The sequence below is a fragment of the Chrysochloris asiatica genome, unplaced genomic scaffold (genome assembly GCF_000296735.1).
Source record: "Chrysochloris asiatica unplaced genomic scaffold, ChrAsi1.0 scaffold00388, whole genome shotgun sequence".
In the NCBI taxonomy this organism is placed as follows: domain Eukaryota; kingdom Metazoa; phylum Chordata; class Mammalia; order Afrosoricida; family Chrysochloridae; genus Chrysochloris; species Chrysochloris asiatica.
The window spans coordinates 1,123,907-1,145,429 of record NW_006408906.1 but is presented as its reverse complement, the minus strand read 5'-3'; the positions used below and the strand labels follow the sequence as shown (position 1 = coordinate 1,145,429).

At 38.4% G+C, this 21,523-nt stretch overlaps 1 protein-coding gene across 1 annotated transcript in view; it reads right to left on the bottom strand.

Moving 5' to 3' along the window:
• Positions 1 to 21,523, bottom strand: part of INPP4B (inositol polyphosphate-4-phosphatase, type II, 105kDa) — a 713,554-nt gene that overhangs the window by 489,175 nt on the left and 202,856 nt on the right. The window contains exon 5 of the mRNA XM_006876519.1: positions 11,786 to 11,836. Within this exon, the coding sequence (XP_006876581.1) occupies positions 11,786 to 11,836 (51 nt within the window). The remainder of the gene's footprint in view (positions 1 to 11,785; positions 11,837 to 21,523) is intronic.

The window sequence follows — 21,523 nt, the reverse complement described above, 5'->3', positions numbered from 1 at the left end:
AACTTTCTTTGGATTGGGCATAAATACTCATCTTTTCTAGTCAGTGGCCAGTTTTTCAAAATTTCTTGGCATTTATTAGTGAGTGCTCCAGTGTTGCATCAGTTTGTTGAATTATTTCGATTTGCATTTTATCAGTTCCTGGAGTCTTAGTTTTCACAAATTACTTCAGTGCAGCTAAGAATTCTCCCTTCAATATACTGTTGGGCCTTGATGAAATGCTACCCCTTGAAATTGTTGAACAGCCAGCAATTTATTTATTTATTTATTTATTTATTTTTTCAATGACTCTCTGTCCATCTTCTTTTGATGTTGCCTGTGTCAGTCAATATTTTTTCTATGTTGTTGGGGTTATTGGGTGCCATTGAATCAATTCCTACTCATAGAGACTCAGTGCCCAACAGAACAAAACACTGCCCAGATCTACACTATCCTCATAATTGTTGTTACACTTGAGCTATTGAAAATACCATGGTTTGGAGCAGGTACACCTTAGTCCTCAAACATATCTTTGCTCTTAAACACATTAATGTGGTCTTTTGTAACATATTTGCCTAATGCAATGCATCGTTTGATTTCTTGAGTGCTTACAGTAGATCCAAGCAAAATGAAGTCTTTGACAACTTCAATCAATCTTTTCTCCATTTATCATGATGATAAGCATTGGTTCAATGGTGAGGATTTTTTCAATTATCTTCACCAAAGATAACTGAGGTACAACCCATACTGAAGGCTGTGGTCTTTGATCTTCCTCAGTACATATTTTAAATTCTTCACTTTCAGCAAACACAGCAGTATCATCTGCATATTGCAGGTTGCTAATGAGTGTTCTTTCAATATTTATAACACATTCTTCATAATTTTTGAAGTTTTTTCAGCAAAATATTTGCCCATAGAATCCTTCCATATTCTTTAGTTCTCTCAGCTTGAAAAATTTTGAGTATGTTCTTATTTTTTGTTTTCTAACACCAGGTCTTTGCACATTCAATTATAACACTTGATTTTGCCTTCTAAAGCTGCTCTTTGAAATTTTCTGTTTAGCTCTTTTACGTCATCATTTCTTCCATTTGCTTTAGGTACTCTCAGTACAAGAGCCAGTTTCACAGTCTCTTCTGACATTTATGTTGGTATTTCATTTGTTTCATATCTGTTTCATGACCTTTGATTTTCCCGTGTCTGATATTATTGTCATCCTCCAACAAATCTCGTATTTAATCATTAGTATTCAGTGTGTCAAATTTGTTCTCCAGATGTTCTTGAAATCTATATTCAAGGTTTTATTTAAAATGTTCTTTAGCTCAGCCGAAATCTGCATAAGAACAATTAATCGTCTATTTCACAGTTGGTACCAAGTCTTGTTTTGACTGGTGATATTGAACTTCTTCATTGTCTTGTCCCTTAGAGCTAATCAGTTTTATCCTTGTGTATACTCTCTGATGTGGTCCATGTATAGCCACTGTTAATATTGTTTTAAAAAGTTATTTGCAATGTATAAGTCATTGTTATAGCAAAATTATATAATGCAATCTCCATTGTCATTCCTATCACTAAGGCAATTTTTTACAACTATTAATCCTTCATATTTTTATAACTTTTGCATTCCAATCACCAGTGCAATATCAGTGCATCTTGATTGCAAGTTTGGTCAATGTCAGACTGAAGGAGTCAGTAGAATTCTTTAATTTTTCATCACGTGCTTGGATAATTGGTGCTTAAATTTGAATAATAGTGGTACTAACTGGTCTTCCTTGTAGGCATATGAATATTATCCTACCACAGACAGCATTGTATGTCAAGATACAGTTTGACATGCTCTGTTTTGATGATAAATGTGATGCCATTCCATTTCAGCTAACTAATGCTTAGGATATTGATCTTTATTAGTTTCAATTATATTTTTTTAAGCTTTTTATTGTGAATCTGGAGACAGTTAACAGACAAGATCATCAGCTTTACATCCAACAAATTGTACACTTTGTTTCATATTAATGATTATAATCTCCTCCACACAATAAGAGTTCCAGTTCATCTTTGAGGAGTTCAAATTTTTCTATATTTATACTTCATACCTTCTATGGTATGATTATCAGTGGATGTTTAAAACTGTTTCTTCTCATTTTTAGTTGTGACACATCATCAGATGAAGTTCCAGAAGGGTTCATTCCATCCACATCATTAAGGTCAACTCTACTCTGAGGAGGTGGCTCTTCCCCAGTCATATTTTGTGTGCCTTTCAATCTGAAGACCTCAAATTCTGGTACTATGTCTGACAGTGTTTCACTTCTATTTGTAAGGTTTTCAGTGGGTAATCTTTCATAAGTGGTTTGCTTCTCCTTCTTCATTGTATGTTTTAGCCTGGAAGCTCTGTTGAAACCTGTCCAACATGGATGACCCTAAAGTACTGGAAATACTGTTGGCATAGCCTTCAGCATCACAGCAACACATGAGCTCCCACATTACAACAAACCGACAGACAAGTAAAATATAATTACTGGAAACTTTTAAATTGCATATGTGAATCTCATTTGTGATTTTAAGTCTTTGAAGTTTTCAAGTTAATATTATGCACATAATATACAAGGCAGGTCCTTTCTCAGAGCCCAAGTTAGTCTTCTTTACTGTCAACACTAAAAAATAGAGTTACATTCATTCCTACCTGAAAGGAGGGAACAGAAACTACATTAACTGTTGACATGGAATAACATTAGAAAGAAAAACAAGTTAGAGGACATCTATTAAAAGTTAATATTAATTAAAAAGGGGTGGTGGAAGAACAAGGAAGCTAGGGAAACATTTAGGTAGGCTTGTTTTGGCTCAATGTGACAGAGGTAAATAATGATGCATACTCAACTTTGGAACAACAGGGCTCTGTGATATAGGGATCAAGGCATAGTCTGAATGGGCAAAAGAGGAGAAATAATGTTAAGGTGTTTTACTGCCTTGTGGATATCTGTTTCTCTTGCCTACTATTATCAAATAGATATTTAAGTGGGATAGAAAGGAATATTGGAAAATATGATTAGAGATAGCTTGTAAGCCCATCTTCAGCCTACAACTGATTGGAATTCCTAAAAGGGGTTCTAGAATTTGCCTAGTGAAATGCTTTAAAGAGAATGGGGCCTTAGGTGGAATCCTGAGCCCCACCCAGAACATTCTGAGGTGGGACATTCCCACTTGAAAGGACATGCAGACCATTGCAAAGCAGCTATAGGAACAGAAGATCCTTTTTGAAAGAAAGACCAGCAGGACACACACACACAAAAAAAGTAGACCGTTTGATTATTATTACAACAAATAAGCTGTATGCCTGGTAGTCATCAAGGCAAGCTATTGAGGCCCTTCAAACAAATCAGCTTCCAAGGCTGAAACTCAAAGGGAACAGATGAGCAGGCTTGTAAGTTCACTGATAACCACACGTTGGTCCACTTGTGAGTAGAAGTGAAGGGAAGGTAGTAATGAAGCCATGGGCTAAGTTAGACTATTTTCCATAGACACCTGTTGAAGTTGAGATGACAGAGAGAAGAGGAAGGGCTGGTTGGTCTGAAGTTTGAGAAACTCCTCAGCCTATGGACACTCACCTAGCCACTTGGAGCTAGAGCTAAGAGTGAAGCTTCCAGCTAATTTGAAGTGGAGAGAGATGAGCAAGAATGCCCAAACTTGCAGATAGTTCCCATCTGACCTAACTTTGATGGTTTGATAATCAGAATTCAACTATAGGAAGTAAAAGAAGTTTGATACAGAAGCAAATGTAAATTGCTACAATTTGATGAACTTGACCTATACTTATGGACACAGTAGTTCAAAATACCAACAAACAGGGAATAAGTCTTTACATCAAGTATAAAGCCTATCCCTTCATTCCACAGAGATGATAGGAATGGGCAATATAGACATTGGCTACCAAAAATTGGGGTGGGGGCAGGTTGTAAAGGCATGAAGTGGTTGACTTACAAGTTTTCAAAAGGGAGTTTAGTTTCAGAGCAAAGTAGGGAAAGTAGAATCCCCAATGAATTGTTTCCATCTTATCTAGATGTGTCTGGTTAAAGGAGATGGGGATAGAATTCTTTTAATTCAATAGTGAGCAATTGCGATTCAATCATGACTAATTGCGATTGTCTCAACTGTAAAGGGAGAAGATGTGTAACAAAAAGGAGTGGGTAGTTCATCTTACATTCCAGGAACAGAGGACCCGAGGATCATCAAGAGGGAAGAACAGGAACAGACTGTGAGATACCAGAGAAGCAATGACACCAGAGACAGAAGCAGTGATGGCATGGAGAGATAGAGCAGCTGAGGGGTCTAGACTCATGGAAAGAGAAAGGCTAAGTGCTGGTGGTCAGGAACTGGCTTGCAAAATATGTCCTTTAGTTGTTTAAATGATTATATATCCCTGCTTTCTTTTGTATACATCAAAAAAATAAAAAAGAGGCAATGGAGGCAAATACCATTAACTGATGGCACATGCAGGGGATTGCAATCACTGCAATGAAACAAAATATGAACTTTTTTGTTAACTGCAAAATCAACATTCTGTCATGTAAACTATCACTCAATTTCAATTCACAATAAAATCTTTAAAAAAAACTTTAACAGATATTTTACAGTAGATATATTTATTACAAGGAGCTCTGGTAGTGTAGTGGTTACGAATCGGGCTGCTAACCTCAGGGTCAGCAGTTCGAAACTACCAGCTGTTCTGCAGGAGAAAGATGAGGCTTTCTGCTCCCATAAATATTTACAGCCTCAGAAACCCTTGACAGGGTCGCTATGAGCTGGAACCGACTCCACAGCACATAACAACAACAACAATGTATCTATTATAAAAATGATATTTTCATTTTGAATATATCACAAAATGTCTCAGAACACATACTGGCATCTGTTTGAGAGACAGCAAGATAATGTTGAGATGGATGCAATAGATGCTGTTTAAGAATGCAAAAAAAGTTAGGAAACAACAACAAAAAATCAGTTTGTTTTTTAGTTTAACTGATGTGCTTGAAGGTCAGTGTTGTTCGTATGTTGAGCTATTACTAGCTCTATGTGTTTGGACAAGAGCTTACACTCTCAAAACCCTTTTGCAGTTTTCATAGAAATACTTCAAAGATTAACTGATAAAATGCATACAAACCAGTTCCCATCCCTAGGTGCTCAATGCATGTTGCTCATTCTCTGACCAAAATAATATGTGCTCTGAAAGTGTCAAAAAGCCAACTCGTGCTTACTTATATCCATCTAGGTTTATTCTCAGCAGTTGAAAATGTGGCTTTGTAATAACAATTGCCATTTTATTGATTTCTGATGGGTGATACAATGTGCTATTTCCTTTCCTTTTTTCTTAGTGTTTCTAAAGTAAAAGAAGTGGATAGCTGTCAGTCCTAAAGAATGGTGTGTTTCTTGATATTTATTCAGTTCATATATCAAATATTTGCTAATTTTCAGGCACAAAGCTAGGAATATTAGAATGAGAAAATAAACAGGAACTTTGCTACTATGGAGCAGAACATATAATTGGGGGTTGGAGATATTGCTAATTGCCTGCCTAATATACATCCTGCCCATTTTCATTGTTAATAGAACTTAGATTTTGTTAAAATGGGAAATGTACCTAGAATCCCTGCTAGCTAATGACTCAACTCTTCCCAGTAGTATGTGAGTGACAGAAATTTCATGGACAGTTATTTTTTTTCTATAATTAAAGGACCAGTACCAGTGTAAAAAACATTCTTATCAACAGAGAAAAGATTGAAGTTGTCAAAGACTTCATTCTTCTTGGATCAATTATCAACACTCACTTGAGATAGCAGTCAAGAAATTAAACGATTTATTGCATTAGATAATATTGCATTAGATAAATCTGCTGCACAAGATCTTTTTAAAGTGTTGAAGAGCCAAGAGTGTACCTGACCCAAGTCATGGTATACCTGACCCAAACCATGGTATTTTCAATAATCTCATATGCATGCAAAAGCTGGACAGTGAATAAGGAAGACCATAGAAGAATTGATGCATTTGAGTTATGGTGTTGGAGGAGATTATTGAAAGTACTGTGGGCTACCAAAAGAACTATCAGATCTGTGTTGGAAGAAGTTCAGCCAGAGTCCTCCCTGGGGGCCAGGATGGCCAAACAACGTCTCTCATACTTCGATCATATTGTAAGGAAGGACCAGTTGTTGGAGAAGGATATCATGTTTGGTAAGGTGGAGAAAAAGAGGAAGAGCCCCAGTGAGACGGATTGGTAAAGTGGCAGCTTCAGTGGACTCAACTGTGGCAACAATAGTGAGGTTGGCCCAGGATTGGACAGTGTTTCATTCTGCTGTGCATAAGGTCGCTATGGGTAAGTACCAACTCAATGGCACCTAACAACAACAACAAAAAATATCAGTGTTCCTGGTATGTCACTGTGGGTTAATGCACTGGACTGCAAGGTTGATTTAAACTAAAAGGTCACCAGCTGCTCCTTGAAACCCTATACAGTGTCACTATGAGTTGGAACTGACTGGACAGCACTTAACAACAACAATCAGCTATATGATAATCTGGAATCCTGGTGTGGTACTCTATAATACACAATCACAAAGTCAGTTGGAACAGCAAAGTTGGCAGTTCAAACTCACCAACTGCTCTTTGGAAACCCTATCCAGGGTTGCTATGAGTCAGAATCGACTTGATGTCCTTAACAACAACAACAACATCTGCTAAGCTGGACACTGGTGTAGCATTGTAGGAAAAGCAATGGATTGCTATGATAAGGTTGGCAGTTCAAACCAACCAGCCACTCCTCAGAAAACCTACACAGGGTCAACTATGGGTTGGAACTGACTCAATGGCAATTAATAGCAATAAAAAAAAACAAAAAAAAAAACAGCTAATCTAAACATTTTATCTTTCATTCTTTATTTAATCTAGAATGTGTTTCTTGGACATGAAATGGCCAGATTAGACAATATTATAATAATAGTAGAAATTGTCCCAGTCCTGGATACCTTTCCCTTAGACTATAATGCATTGCATTAGACATATCTGCTGCAGAAGACCTCTTTTTAGAGTTAGAAGAACAAAACGGTCAGTGTGAGGACTAAGTTGTGCCTGACCCAAACCATCGTATTTTCAATAGCCTCATATACATGTAAAAGTTGGACAATGAATAAGGAAGACCATAGAAGAATTGATGCATTTGAGTTATGGTGTTGGAGGAGAATATTAAAAATACCATAGACTTTGAGAAGAACAAACAAATATGTGTTGGAAAAGCATACTGAGAACACTCCTTAGAAGTCAAGATGGCTAGCTTTTGTCTCACACTTCAGACATATTATCAGGAGGGGCCAGTCCCGGGACAATGACATTATGCTTGGTAAAATGGAGTGTCAGTGAAACAGAGGAAGATTCCCCCATGAGATGGATTAGAAGAATGGCAACAGCAAGGGGGTCAAGTGTAACAGTGATTGTGAGATTGGTGCAGGGCCAGGCAATATTTTGTTCTGTTATGTATAACATCACTATGAGTTGGTACTGACTCTATACCACCTAACAACAACTGATTTTATAATAAAGTCAAGTCTGTTTCTTTGAAGCTACTATTTGCTAGATGACTTGGGCATGTTACAGTATGTCAGTTGAGTTTTCTCTTTTGGTTCAGGAGTTACAGCTTAGTCTTTGTCAAATAGGAAAATACAATTTACCAAATGCACCACATTATAAGTTCAGAGAACCCCCTACTACCCCTACATACACAGCAACCTCATCAAAAGACTTAATGAGAAGAGTCAGAGAAATCAATCAGTGAATCAATAGGCCCCACATCTAGTTAATATAAAGGTATGGTTGGAAGAGAAAGAGTTCAGCATTTTGGGAGATGTACTACTATCCTCTGGTAGCATAGTGAGTTATGAGTTAGGTTGTGAAATGCAAAGGCAGCAGTTCGAATCTACCAGACACTCTTCAGGATAAAGATGAGACTTTCTGATACCATAAAGAGTTACAGACTTGGAAACCCTAGACAGGGTCACTATGAGTTGGAACCACCTCCAAGGCACATAACCACCATCGCTATTTAGGAAGTGTGTCTAGCCCCTGTTATTACCCAGGATAGTACCTTTCTTCCCAAAACCAAGGGAATCCAGTTCCAAAATATTACTTGTAAAGCTTAAAGTTACCAAAATCATTATTACTTCACCTCTACAGGGACTGGCAACTGTCTCTTCTTTAGAGACCACTGACTGGCTACTATCTGCTGCTTTTGGGGATCATAGAATGGGTCAGCAGAGAGAAGGTGTGTTAAGAGAGGAAACACCAGTGAGGTGGTTTGCACTTTTTTCTATGTAATATGGCAAATGTATGTGAGTTTCACGTAGGTCAAATGGACACTACAGGAAGTAGCCAAGTTGGAGCTTGGTAGGAAGAGGGACTAAGCATTAGAAGTTGATTCAGAACTAGAGCCTCCATAATAGGGAAATATGCAGTGAAGAAAACCTGAAAGGATCCCAGAAATACTCATACGCTTGCCACATAAAAGAATCAGCCTTCCAGTATAGGCTACACAGAGGGCTAAGTCAGGTAGTGTTAGATTGAGAAAAACCCCAGTCAACAGAAAGGAAACAGCCCCCTCCCCATGAATAAGCACAGCAGAAACCTGTCTCCTCTCTTTTTCCTTCATGCCTCAGAAGCCAAGCCATAAGGAGAGGATAGATCAGGGCAAGTGTGAGAACCAGACAATGCTCTCTCTCCACCACAAACTGCTAGAGACACAGATAGCTCTAGACTACCGTGAGGAACAGTGGGAGGAAGAAATTAATGTAAACACAGAACAGGCTGAAGTTTTAAATAAATGTGCTCCCACGAATATGAATGAGGCAAACATCAAGGGAATTTCATACACTTAAGCCATGTTGTTATTAGTGCACTAAATAAGGGAGCTTCCTCACAAGAACAGTGGGTGGGAAATGGGGTGATAGGATAGCTAGTGAGGGAAAAAGTTAAATCAGTTCATGTTTCTTGAACCTCAGAAACTCAATAGACCTCTTTGATTAAAACAATGTATTAAATGACCATATTAATAGTTACAAATTTCCCAAAGGTCTAAAGTTTTATGAAAGAAATATCCAGGACATGATAAGAGTTTATAATAGAAAGATCAAGTGTGAGGGTGAGCATTCCTCCAGATGGTAGTAGTAGTAAGCAAGAGGCATGCGAGCCGACTAGCAGATGTTGGGGTCTAACAGTGTTCCCCAAAAGATATATTAAATTTCTAATTCCTGGCACTGTGAATGTGTCTTTACTAGGGAAGAATATCTTTGTAGATATAATCAAGTTAAGATGATGTCATAGGATTGATCTTAATCCTATATGACTGCTCTCCTTATAAAAGAGGTGTTATTGTCTTGCTATTGTTAAGTGCCTTCAAGTTGGTTCCAACTCATAGCAACCCTGTATAGGTTTTCCAAGGAGCAAATGGTGAGCCTGAACCACCGACCTTGCAGTTCAAACTAACCTTGCCATCTAGTGCATTAACCTGCTGTGTCACACCAGATAACATCACAGAAAAAGAGAGAGGAACGTGTCATAGTAAGATACAGAGAGAGACAGACAGAGAGGGAAGACAGTCATGTGAGCTTGGAACAGAGATTGAAGTTTTGCTGCCGCAAGCCAAGCTAGAAAAGACAAAGAAAGATCCTCCCTAGAGCATTTGTAGACAACGGATGGCCATGTCGAGATCTTCTTTTAGATTTATAGCTCTTAGAAAGGAGACCTGGTGGTGCAATTGTTAAATACTAGACTGCTAACAAAAGGTAAGTGATTCAAACCTTTCAGTCACTACATAAGAGAAAGATGTGGCAGTCTGTTTCCATAAAGGTTGTTGTTAACTGCCATCTGGTTGGTTCCAACTCATAGCGACCCTGTATAGGGTTTCCAAGGAGCAGGTGGTGGGTTTGAATTGCCAATCTTGTGGTTCATAGTCTAGTGCTGATCCTACAGCAACTACACCAGGGTCCTTGGAAACCTTATAAGGTCGCTATAAATTCTACTCTGCCCTAAGGAGTCCTGGTGTGACGGTGTGGGTTAATACGCTGGACTACAAAGTCAGTTTGAACCGCAAAGTTATCAGTTCAAATGTACTAGCTGCTCCTTGGAAACCCTGTACAGGGTCACTATGGGTCAGAACCGACTCAACGGTGCTTAATAAAAACAGCACTCTGTCCTATATACTGTCACAAGGAGTCAAAATTGGCTAGACAGCAATGAAGTTAATTTGCAGAACTATGAGACAACGTATTTCTGTTGTTGTAAGTAACCAAGGTTGTACTGGATATAATAGTAACATAGTGGGAAATAGCAGATCAGGCAGAGTGAGCACAGATAGGCCTGAGGCTGGGAAGAACTTGCTTGTACTATTGATTGGAGCAACTAAACAAAGGCCTAAGCAGAGCGTGAGGTCAGCAGAAAGTAAAACACTAAGACCCAGCCCTGGTGTGGCGCTGTAGGATGAGCGCTGGATCACAAGGTCAGTGTAAATCACAAGATCAGCGGTTCAAACTCACCAACCACTCTTCAAAAACTCCATACAAGTTGCTCTGAGTCAAAATCAAAGAAAAGATTCAGTTCAGCAGGAGGGAGCAATCCAACTTAACTTGTCCCACAGCAGAAACCAGATGGCTGTGTTGGGCATGAGAAAGCACAATGAGCCCTTTCCTTCCTTTCTACTGTCAGATGCAGACATTCTGTGCAGATGACATAACTCTAGTGTCTATATTTGGGGAACTCCCTCAGCAACGTAAGGAGGTGACTGCTGGTCAATGAGGAAATGAATGATACCTAGTACAGTACTTTACACACTTCCTGGAAGATCCATCTCAATTGCCTGGAGGGTTTTAGAGAATTTCAAATGGGCCTTTCAGTTGACTGAGGCCCAAGGTCCCTTAAACTCAATTTACTTCTGCACATTTTCCTTGCTTGTAAATGAACATATCCCAGGAGTCAGTCTGCTGTGCTTTCTTTTTAAAAGCTACCATCATATACTCTGGAGTCCCTGGGTGATGTAAATAGCTAACACCCTCAGCTGCGAACCAGAAGGTTGGGGTTTACTCAGAGACACCTCAGAGAAAAAAATACTGGTGATCTACTTTCAAAAAATCAGTGACTGAAAGCCCCCTGGAGCACAGTTTCACTCTGCACAAATGAAGTCATTGTGAGTCACAGGTGATTCCACAGCCACTGATGGCAATCGCCTACTTTCCATTGTCTAGGCAGAAAGCAATTAATACCCTCTTGTTTTTCCAATATCTAAAGGCTAGAGATATAGCGGTTCAAATGCAGCATGAAAACATCGGAGGGTTTCCCAGCAGCAGGGTGAACATCTGTAGTAGCCACTTTTTTGACCTGCATTATAGTATTTTAGCTGCAGGAAAGAGAAAACATCACAGTTGTGCTGCTGGTTCTCTGCCCACTTCTTGAAGCAGAGGAGTTCACATCTGCAATTTTGCTAGGCTCCTGTAGGTCCAGGAATGCTGGCTCTGAATCACACTTCCGTTACCTGCAGAGCAATTCTAGGTCCATCTCTAGCCAGCTGGACTAAAATAATATGAATTCATTTGAGTATGATTTTCAGGAGACAGGGAATGAATTCCAAGCAATTCAGCAAATATATGACAGCTTCTCCTTGCATAGTCACACCCTGTTAATTTAACTCAATTTCATTTGTCAGCTATCAGGCAGGAGTCCAGAGAAAATCCAAACAATGAATTTACAAGTGGTTTATGCACCTTTTGGAAACATGAGAAATACTTACCCCAACCTCTGGCGGAGGATCCTTATGTTCAGGTAGGACACTGGTTCGGACCTATGGAGAAAATCAAACATTTTCTATATGACTTTGGAGCAGAAAACAGGGCAAAAGCTTCATGCAAATACTGGAATTTAATTCCCTTCATCTGGTGTCTATTCATACTCTGTGGTTAATCATTAATGAAGCTACCTGCATGAAACACCTGCTGAAACTCAATGACGCTGGCCTTTTATAGTTCTTAAACCTCCTGATTTTCCTAAGGAAACAGAGTTACAAGGATCCTCCCTTTAGCATTTCGTGGTCAAATACAAACATATTCAGGCTTTAATCTCCTCAGAAAGCAATATTTCTTCAATATTCACAGGAAAGGCTAGAAAACATCTCTAAATGTACTTAATAAGTATGTGTTCTCTGAATAAGCTTGCAAACCTATAGGACATCACTCCCAGTTGACAATTCTTAGATCAAAGTGTCCAAGCTGTCAATTCATCTTCTGAATTTATTTGAAAAGTAATTATCAATTCAGAGAAGGGGAATAATGTCAAACAAAAAGGCATCTGTATAAGCTTTTCATTTGCTTGAAAGGTGTTTCAAGTGAAACATCAGCTCCTTATATAATATATAGGCAAACATCATCTACTGAGCAGTGATTCTCCATCCTGGCTGTACCTCAGAAACAACTGACCATCTTTTCAAACTATTGCAGCTCCTCCCAGAGATACTCTGATTCTAATGCATAGTTACTGCGTCTATTGTTCTCTAAGAAAACATGTTACAAATGAAAAGAAAACACATTAGGAGGACTGTGATCATCCTTTCAACGTGGGAGAATTTACCTGGCATAGTGAGGTATGTCAGAACTTTAGAGATTTGAAGCAAAGTATGATAGCCAGTACAGCAGCTCCAAAGGGAATTTCTTATAAGGTACCTTACAATGCTGATCCATTGAGTGCCCCTGGGCTGCTACTCTGTTATTGCTTTGTATTTATTTTACTTGTTTTTCTCACTCTTACTTCCAATTAAGATATATGAGATTTAGGTTCTACTTTTTTCCCCCTAACTTTTACTGTTTCTGAAATGAGAAATAATAAAACCTAAATCTCACATATCTTAATTGGAAATAAGAGCCAGGAAAACAAGTAAAATAAATACAAAGCATTAGCAGACTAGCAACCTGGGAACACTTAATGGATCAACATTCTAAGGACACCTTTTAACAAATTCCTTTTGGAGCTGCTGCATTGAGTATCATAAATTTTCCCAGTTTGAAAGGATGATCATAGCCCTTCTAATGTGTCAAAATACTTGAACCAGCTCCTAATGGCCTGCTGATCTTTAACACTCCATTTCCATTGCCTTGAAAAAGGCCTCAAGACATGGTAAAACACACACTATAACTTACAGCTTAGCAGTCTTTCTTTGTTTCTTTATGACAGATCCAGCACTATCACTTGCACAATTTGTCAGTCATTATGGCTCCAAAGTGTTCACCAAAGCACAAAGCAAATGACAGGAGAGATCCCAACAGAGTACACAATACAATTTACAGAACATATTCAACTCAGGATAGCCTGACCGAGTGTTCCTTGGTTCAGAGCATTTGCAATTGGTAGCTGCATTAAGGTTCATTGGCCCAGAATGTTCAAATGTACCATTCAGTCTCATTATCTGTGAGTTGTCAGCTTGCTTCAAAACAAGAGTAAATGATTGAATAGTAGTAGACTGAAGTAGAAAATGGAACTGTGGATTAGGTATTGGCCTGGTAATCACAAGGTCTTTATTCAAACCCACCAGCTGTTCTGATGAGAAACATAAGACTATCTGCTCAGGTAAAATTTTATAGAACTGGCAACCTTATATAAGGTTGTTATGAGTCAGAAACGACCTATAGAAGTGTGTTTGTTTTTTGTTTGTTTGTTTGTTTTGACTCCTTACTCATCAACTATCTTGTCATATGACATTTTGCATTTACAACAATAGTAAAAATGTCTACTATCCAACAATGTTGTACATTAATGGTGTATATCAGGTATTACAAACACAGAGATATGAAGGGAGAGTAGTGCGGAGGTGATTGTTAAGGTTTTGTGTCAAGTTGGCTTGGTCATGATGCTCAAAACTCTGACGATCATGGGATGCCACAATGTTGCAGTTAGGTAATGATGGAGTCATCCTTCCTTTTTGTGATCTGTTATGGTCATCCTCCATTTTCTCAAAATACTGAATTTCACATAATAACCTGGTTCTTTGGAAACACAAACGTTTCTTGCACACAGACACAAACACATGAGGGGACTTCAAAAGAGTTCCTGGAAGAATGGAATTAGAAGATAATGGAAATTTTCTGTGAGTTTTTCAAACCCTCATAGTATATATTTACACACATATAGAATGTACATATATTTGAATGTGTATATAAATGATTTAAGAAGATACAGGACAGCCAAATATTATCCCAATGGATATGCTTATTTTCCGGTACTATATCTGATAGTGTTTCTCTGCTAGGCAAAAAGTTTTCAGTGACTAAATATTTGGAAGTAGTTTGTCACTCCTTCTTCCTAGTCTGTCTTTGTCATATGAAACCTGTCCACCATGGGTGACCCTGCTGGTATTTAAAATACACGTGGCATAGCTTTCAGAATCACGGCAACTCACAAGCCATAACAGTATGACAAACTGACAGATGAGTGTTGAAGGAGAACACTGAAAGTACCATGCGCTGCCAAAAGAACCAACAGATCTGTGTTGGAAGAAGTGTAGCCAGAGTGCTCCTTGGAGGGGAGGCCAGGATGGCCAAACTTCGTCTCTCATACTTCGGACTTATTGTCAGGAGGGACCAGTCACTGAAGAAGGCTATCAGGTTTGGTAAGGTGGAGGGTTAGAGAAAAAGAGGAAGACACCCAGTGAGATGAATTGGCAAAGTGGCAGCATCAATGGGCTCAAGGGTGGCAATAATTGTGAGGTTGGCCCAGGACTGGGCAATGTTTCATTCTGCTGTGCATAGGGTCTCTATGAGTCGGTACAACTCGATGGCACCTAACAACAACAATGGATATGCTTGAGCTTAGAAATAAAGTGAAATCGGTAAGGATTGACATATAAAAAACTAAATACAGAATGTTTATTTACATATTTTATGTCAAAAATAGCATACAAAACACAACAAAAAATGTGATTTAATGTTGAACAAAATAGAATGGTATAGGCAATTATTTCAATGTTGTTCACAGTTGTTGTTAGGTGCCATCGGTTCAGCTCTGACTAATATTGGCCCCATGTATGACAAACACAATGTTGTGCCGTCTTGTGTCATCTTCAAAATCACTGCTATGTTTGATAACATCGATATAGTCATTATGTCAATCCATCTCATTGAGGGTCTTCTTTTTACTAACCCTCTACTTAATGAGTAGGAAGTCTTTTTCTCCAGTGATTAATGATATATATATCCAAAGTAAGCAAAACAAAGTCTTAAGGAGCATTTTGGCTGTACTTCCTCCAAGACAGACTTGGTGTTCTGGCAGTCCAAGCTATATTCAATATTCTTTGCCAACACCACAGTTTAAATGTGCATTTTTTCTTCAGTTTCCCTCCCCATCCCCTTGTGTAGCTGTCTTATGTATATGAGGTATCTGCAAAGACCATGCATGGATTGGCCCAGGTGTACCTTCGTAATAAAAATGACATCTTTTGCATTGGAACACTTTGAACATGTCTTTTGTAGCAGATTTCCTGAAGGCAATCCAACATGTTTCAGGACTGCTGCTTTCATGGGAATTGATTGTTGGTCAAAGAGAACTGAAACTCATGACAACGTAACTTCCTTCTCTATTTATAATGATGTTGCCCACTGATCCAATTGTAAGGATTTTTCTTTTCTTTATGTTCACATATAATCCATACTAAAAGAAAAAGTCTTTGATCTTCACCTGTAAGTCTTTAAGTTATCTTCATTTTTGGCAAGCAGAGCATTATTATTTGCATATCTTAGCTTCTTAATGTATCATCTTACAATCCTAATGCAGTATTCTTGTTCATATAGTCTAAATTCTTAGATAATTTGTTCAAAGTAAAAGTAAAGTGAAAGAATACAGCCCTGCCACGTAGCTTTTTCAATTTAAAACTATGCAACATCCCTTTGGTCTATTCAAACTACTGGATACCTCAAGTATAGATTCAGCATGAGCACAATTAAATGTTATGGAATTTTTCATTCTGTTAAACCGCAATTTTCATTCATTAAACCGCAAAATACATATAAATTTAATCAAAATGTCTAATCTCCGTAAATATTAGTGAGCTGAAGGAAAAATGGTTACCTATCTCAACATTGAATAGTATAAAACTAATCTAAAGATATTGTGAATACACACAAGATTAGCAGTGAGAAAGAGAGATGAGCTTCACTTCACATAGACAGAAATATTTCTGAAAAAGCTTATGTGTGTCACATTTGCCTAAATCTAGGCAATTTTTGAAAAATCATTAACAAAGCTGTTGATTTAGAGAAACCTAAAAACAAAGTTTCAGTAAAACAATTTAAAATTTTATAGTCAGATTTTTACATGAAATATTTGTTTATATCAGGATATATGTATGTTATTGTTGTTGTTGTTGTTAAGTGCTTTAGTGTCAGTTCCTACCCATAGTGACCCTGTATAGAGTTTTCAAAGAGCAGCTGATGAGCTTGAACCAGCGACTTTGAGGTTTAAACTGACTTAGCAGTCCAGCACACCAACCACAGTGCCACAATCAGACCCCAGATGCATAGTTCCAAAATGTTCTCTCAGTCAATACTACTGAGAGAATGGCATATAAATTACACACCAGTGATTTTTTTAAAAATGTAAGATGTACCCTTTGTAACAATGAGCACAAATAAGGAAGCAAACATGGGACTTATCCAGTGAATAAGGTTCAACTTTTCTTTTGTGGAATTTCAGAATCTAGTGGGTGGGGCAGTTATGTGAATAACACAGTACAATGTAGTAAGTGTTATAAGTATTCCAAATGAAAATAAATAATGCAGTCTGCAAGTGACAAAAGAGGCATCACAGAATAGATGGCCATGGTTTTGAAGGATGAGTAGGAATTTTAGGGGAAGTTTGTTGTTAAGTGCTGTCAAGTCAGGTCCAACCCATATCAACCCTGTATAGGGTTTCCGAGGAGCAGCTGGTGAGCTTGAACCACTGATCTTGCAGTTCAAACGACTTTGCAGTCTGGCGCATTAGCCCACAGCGCCATATTAGGACTCCTTAGGGGAAGCAGGGTGTATATAATAGAAATGGAGAAGCATGTTATATGAAGTTGTAAAATCTCAGTTATGTTCAGGGAAGAGTGAGCATTCTGATGATGCTATAAAAGGGGTTATGGAAGAATGTAGCTGAAATTAGAAAGTTTGAGGGCATAGATTGGGACCGTTGAGTGAAGTAGCTTTTCTATTATGCTAGGGAATCTGGGCTTTATTTGATGCATGGTAGTTTTGTAGTTAACTGCTGTTGAGTTGGTTCTGACTCACAGCTACTCCATATAGGGTTTCTGAAGAATAGCTAGTGGGTTTGAACTCTGACCTTGCAGTTAGTCATCCAGTGTTTATCCTACAGCACCACACTAGGACTCCAGGTGATTTATAAGCCATAGGAAATCAGGAAAAGCATTGGGCAGAGGAATGACTTGGCCAGAGCCCTTCGAGTCATCCTAACTCTGAATCTGAATTGCCTGGAGAAAGCTATTGTATCTCTTTGTGAAGTTTCCTTAGTTTTAATAGGAAGATGTAATAATAACTTCATAGGTTATTATAAGTATTGCATTTTTAATATTTCAAATAGTACCTGACACAGAGAAGGAAGGAGAGAGGAAGTGAAAGTGTGAGAGAGAAAGGAGGGTAGGGAGAAAGGGAAGAAATGAAAAAGAGATGAAGCATGAGAATATAAAAAAGAAGCAGAAAGGGAGAAAGAAGAGTAAGGGCAAAAGAAAGAGTAATCAAAAGATGAAAGGAGAGCTGGAGGAAGAAAGAAAAAAATCAAGAAGGGAAAGAGAGAGTTAGAAAGTAAAGGAGAGAGGGAAGGAGGGAAGAAGAAATGGATAGTCACTGAAAAATAAACCCCAAGCAACTTTAGAGGAGACCTCCTAATGAGGAAGGGATGATGTAATCATTGTCACTGTAGCATTTCGAATATTCCAGTTCATTAGCAATGCCATGCCTCCTGAGAATTATCAGCATTCCTTAGGAATTAATTTTTCCTTTTTAGGTTTTATCTGTAGCTCTTTTCTCTGCTTTTCTCTAACATACCCCCGCTTTCTCCGCTGGAATGTCTCCCTGAATATACACTTAAAGTTTGTTTTTGTTTTTGTTTTTTTGATCCAACTTCCTCACTATGACTCTTGTTATCAATTTCTTTTCCAACCCTTCTGAATGTTGAACTTAGGTAACTGTAGTCCTTCTGATCTTGAAAGTTTCACAATTCCACGGTGCGTATACCTCACTAGTGTTGTCCCCACAATATACCTATATACTGCTGTTAAGTGCCGTCTAGTTGGTTCAGACTCATAGTGTCCTTGTCTAGGGATTCCAAGGAGCAGTTAGTGGGTTTGAACTGCTAACCCTGTGTTTCAAACCAACCTTTCGGTCCAGTGCATTATCCTGCAACAACACACCATAGATTATTGTTATTGCGGGATTGTGTACATAACAGTATTTACCTCTATTCCCATCAACTCTTGTTTTTTTCTCTAATTCATTTTTTTTTTAAGTTTTTCAGAATTGAATGATAGTTTATATGGGAATACATTGGTTTTACACTCATCATTTCATTGCAATGATTACACTTTCCTCCATGCATCATCATTCAAAAATATTTGCTTCTATACCTTTTGTTTTGTTTTGTTTTTGGGGGGTGGTGTTCTTTTCCTTGGGGATGAGAGTGGGATATACACAAAAACATTCAGGAATACATAATAATTTAAACAACCAAAGGGCACATTCTGTAAGCCTACCTCCTAGCTGTAGGCACATAGCCTTTCTCTTTCCATGAATCTAGCAACCTCAGCTACTCTGTGTCTCCATGCCCTCATCTCTGCCTCCATCTCTGGTGTCACTGCTCCTCTGAGTAGAGTCCCACATCCCACTCATGCTCTTCTCCCTTGATGGTTCTAGGATCCTATTCCCATTAACTCTTGCACTGTTCCCTGTGTCTTTCTCTACTTTCATTGTTCTTCTAGCAACCTCCCTCTTCCTGTATATTGTCTTATCCATCATCCAAGTTAGCATGTGCCTACCTCCTAGCCAATGAATTAATCTCCTTTCCTTCTAATCCCTGGTAACCATCAAAGAATATTTCTTTTAGTGTGAAAACTTTTTCTCCAGTTCTTACAATAGTTCTTTCATACAATAGTGGTTTCATACAATATTTGTCCTTCTGTAATTTACTATTTTAACTCACCGTAATACCCTCCAGGTTCTGTCATATTATGATGTGTCACAGATTCATTATTATTCTTCAATGTTGTATATTTTGTACCAAAGTTTTCTTTATCCATTCTTCTGTTTTGTAGGCAATACTGTGGCAGCATCAATGGGCTTAAGTGTTGCAACAATTGTGAGGTTGGCCCAGGATCGGGCAGTGTTTCGTTCTGTTGTGCACAGAATTGCTATGAGTCGGTACCGACTCGATGACACATAACAACAGCAACAACAACAATGAATAGTGCAACAATTAACATGGGGGTGTATACATCTTTTCATGTCACACTTCTTGCTTCTTGAGGATATGTATATAGTAGAGGGATTGCTGGGTCATATGGTTTTCTATTTCTAATTTTTTGAGAAAGTATCACACTGCTTTCCACAGTTGTTGCACCATCATAATCCCACCGTCAATGTAGTGAGGTCCCAGTCTCTCTACAACCTAGCGAGAATTTTTGTTTTGTTTTTAAATCTTTGCTAATAGTGTTGGGATAAGATATTTCATTGTTGTTTAGATTTGCATCTCAAATGGCTAATGATCACAAGCATTTCTCTTGTGTTTGTTGACAGAAGAGTTCTCAATTCTATTCCATCAATTTATGTTCCTTTCTTTATACCAGTACCAGGCACATTTGACTACTATGACTCTGTAGCATAGGTTTTTAAATCAGGAAGTGAGAGGTCTCCTACTTTGTTCTTCTTTAGTAATGCATCCCTTACCTGAGGTCTCTTTCCTTTTCATATATAGTCAGTGACTTATTTGTGCATTTCTTTAAAGAATGGAATTGAAATCTGGATCAGGATTGCATTATATTTATAGATTGCTTTGGGTAGTTGTTGTTGCTGTTGCTAAGCAATGTTGAGTCTGTTCTGACTCATAGTGACTCTGTATAGGATTTGTAAGAAGTATCTGGTAAGTTTGAACCATAGACCTTGAGGATCAAACAGACTTGCAGTCCAGTGCTTATCCTACGGTGCCACATAAGGACTCAACATTCTTTTGGTTAGTATTGATATTTTTGCTGTAGTTTTTGTTGCTGCTATCCAGTGCTACCAAGTCTGTACCAACTCATAGTGACTCTATGCACAACAGAAGGAGACACTTCTTGGTCCGGCACCAATCTCACACTCATTGCCATGTTGAGCCTATTGCTGCTGTCATTGTGCCAATTCATCTCATTGGGGGTCTTCCTCTGTTTGCTTTGACTCTCCATGTTACCAAACACAATATTCTACTCTAGGGACTGATCCCTTCTGATAATATGTTCGAAGTATGAAAGATGAAGTCTGGCCATCCTGGCTTCCAAGGAGCATTCTGGCTTCTTAGTACTTCTTCCAACACAAATTAGTTTGCTCTTCTGGCAGTCCATGGTACATTGACTATTCTCCTCCAACATCATAACTTGAATGCATTAATTTTTCTACGGTCCGCCTTATTCACTGTCCAACTTTTATTTCATTTATAAGAAATAAAAGAGATGAGCCCATGTAAATATATATATCAAAGATGAATAAAAATATATAGTATTCGAAGAACAAACAAGATGGTGGATCAGATGGAAATTTACTAAGGAGCTCCGTCAGCAACAACACAATACCAGACCAAGCAGGCTCAGAGAATTGTCCCAGAACTCTGAATCACATATAAAGGAATATTTAGAAGGTTGGAAGGCTTACAGCTAGGGGAATTTGTAGCAGAAGCAAGAAATCCATTGCTTTCTAATTCAAGATGCTCAGCTGCTTGACGAGCCACCATCTTGGATGAGACCAAGCACGGGAAGGATCAGAGCATTCACAGATGCCTGACAGAACCGTGGAGATAAAGATGTGGATATTCTTTTCTTTTGGTATCTGTTCATTGGTCCCTTGCTGTCTGTGCACCTCCATTCTGGTGGCTATAGAGGTGCCTGAGCTAGTGGACACCCAGCCCCACCCTCAGAGGGTGCTACTATCGATGCACACAGATCTCCTTAAAATTTAAAGAGACCGTTTCCACTTAAAACCAAAAAGCCACAGCTGGCCCTGAACCATTTATAACTAAAAAAAAAGACCTGAACAAGGATTGTGGGGCAGGACAGGCAGACTAAAAAGGAAATAGGCCAAAAATTGAATCCGAAGTTACGTCAAAACGACCAACGGTGGTATCTTGAAATTTCTCAAGAAGAATAGTGAAAAGGGAAGCCCATTTCCTGATCACATCTACCTGGAGGCAATCAGAAGACATAAAAAAATACCAAAATACACACCCATCTAAGTATTAAGGCCACAGATAA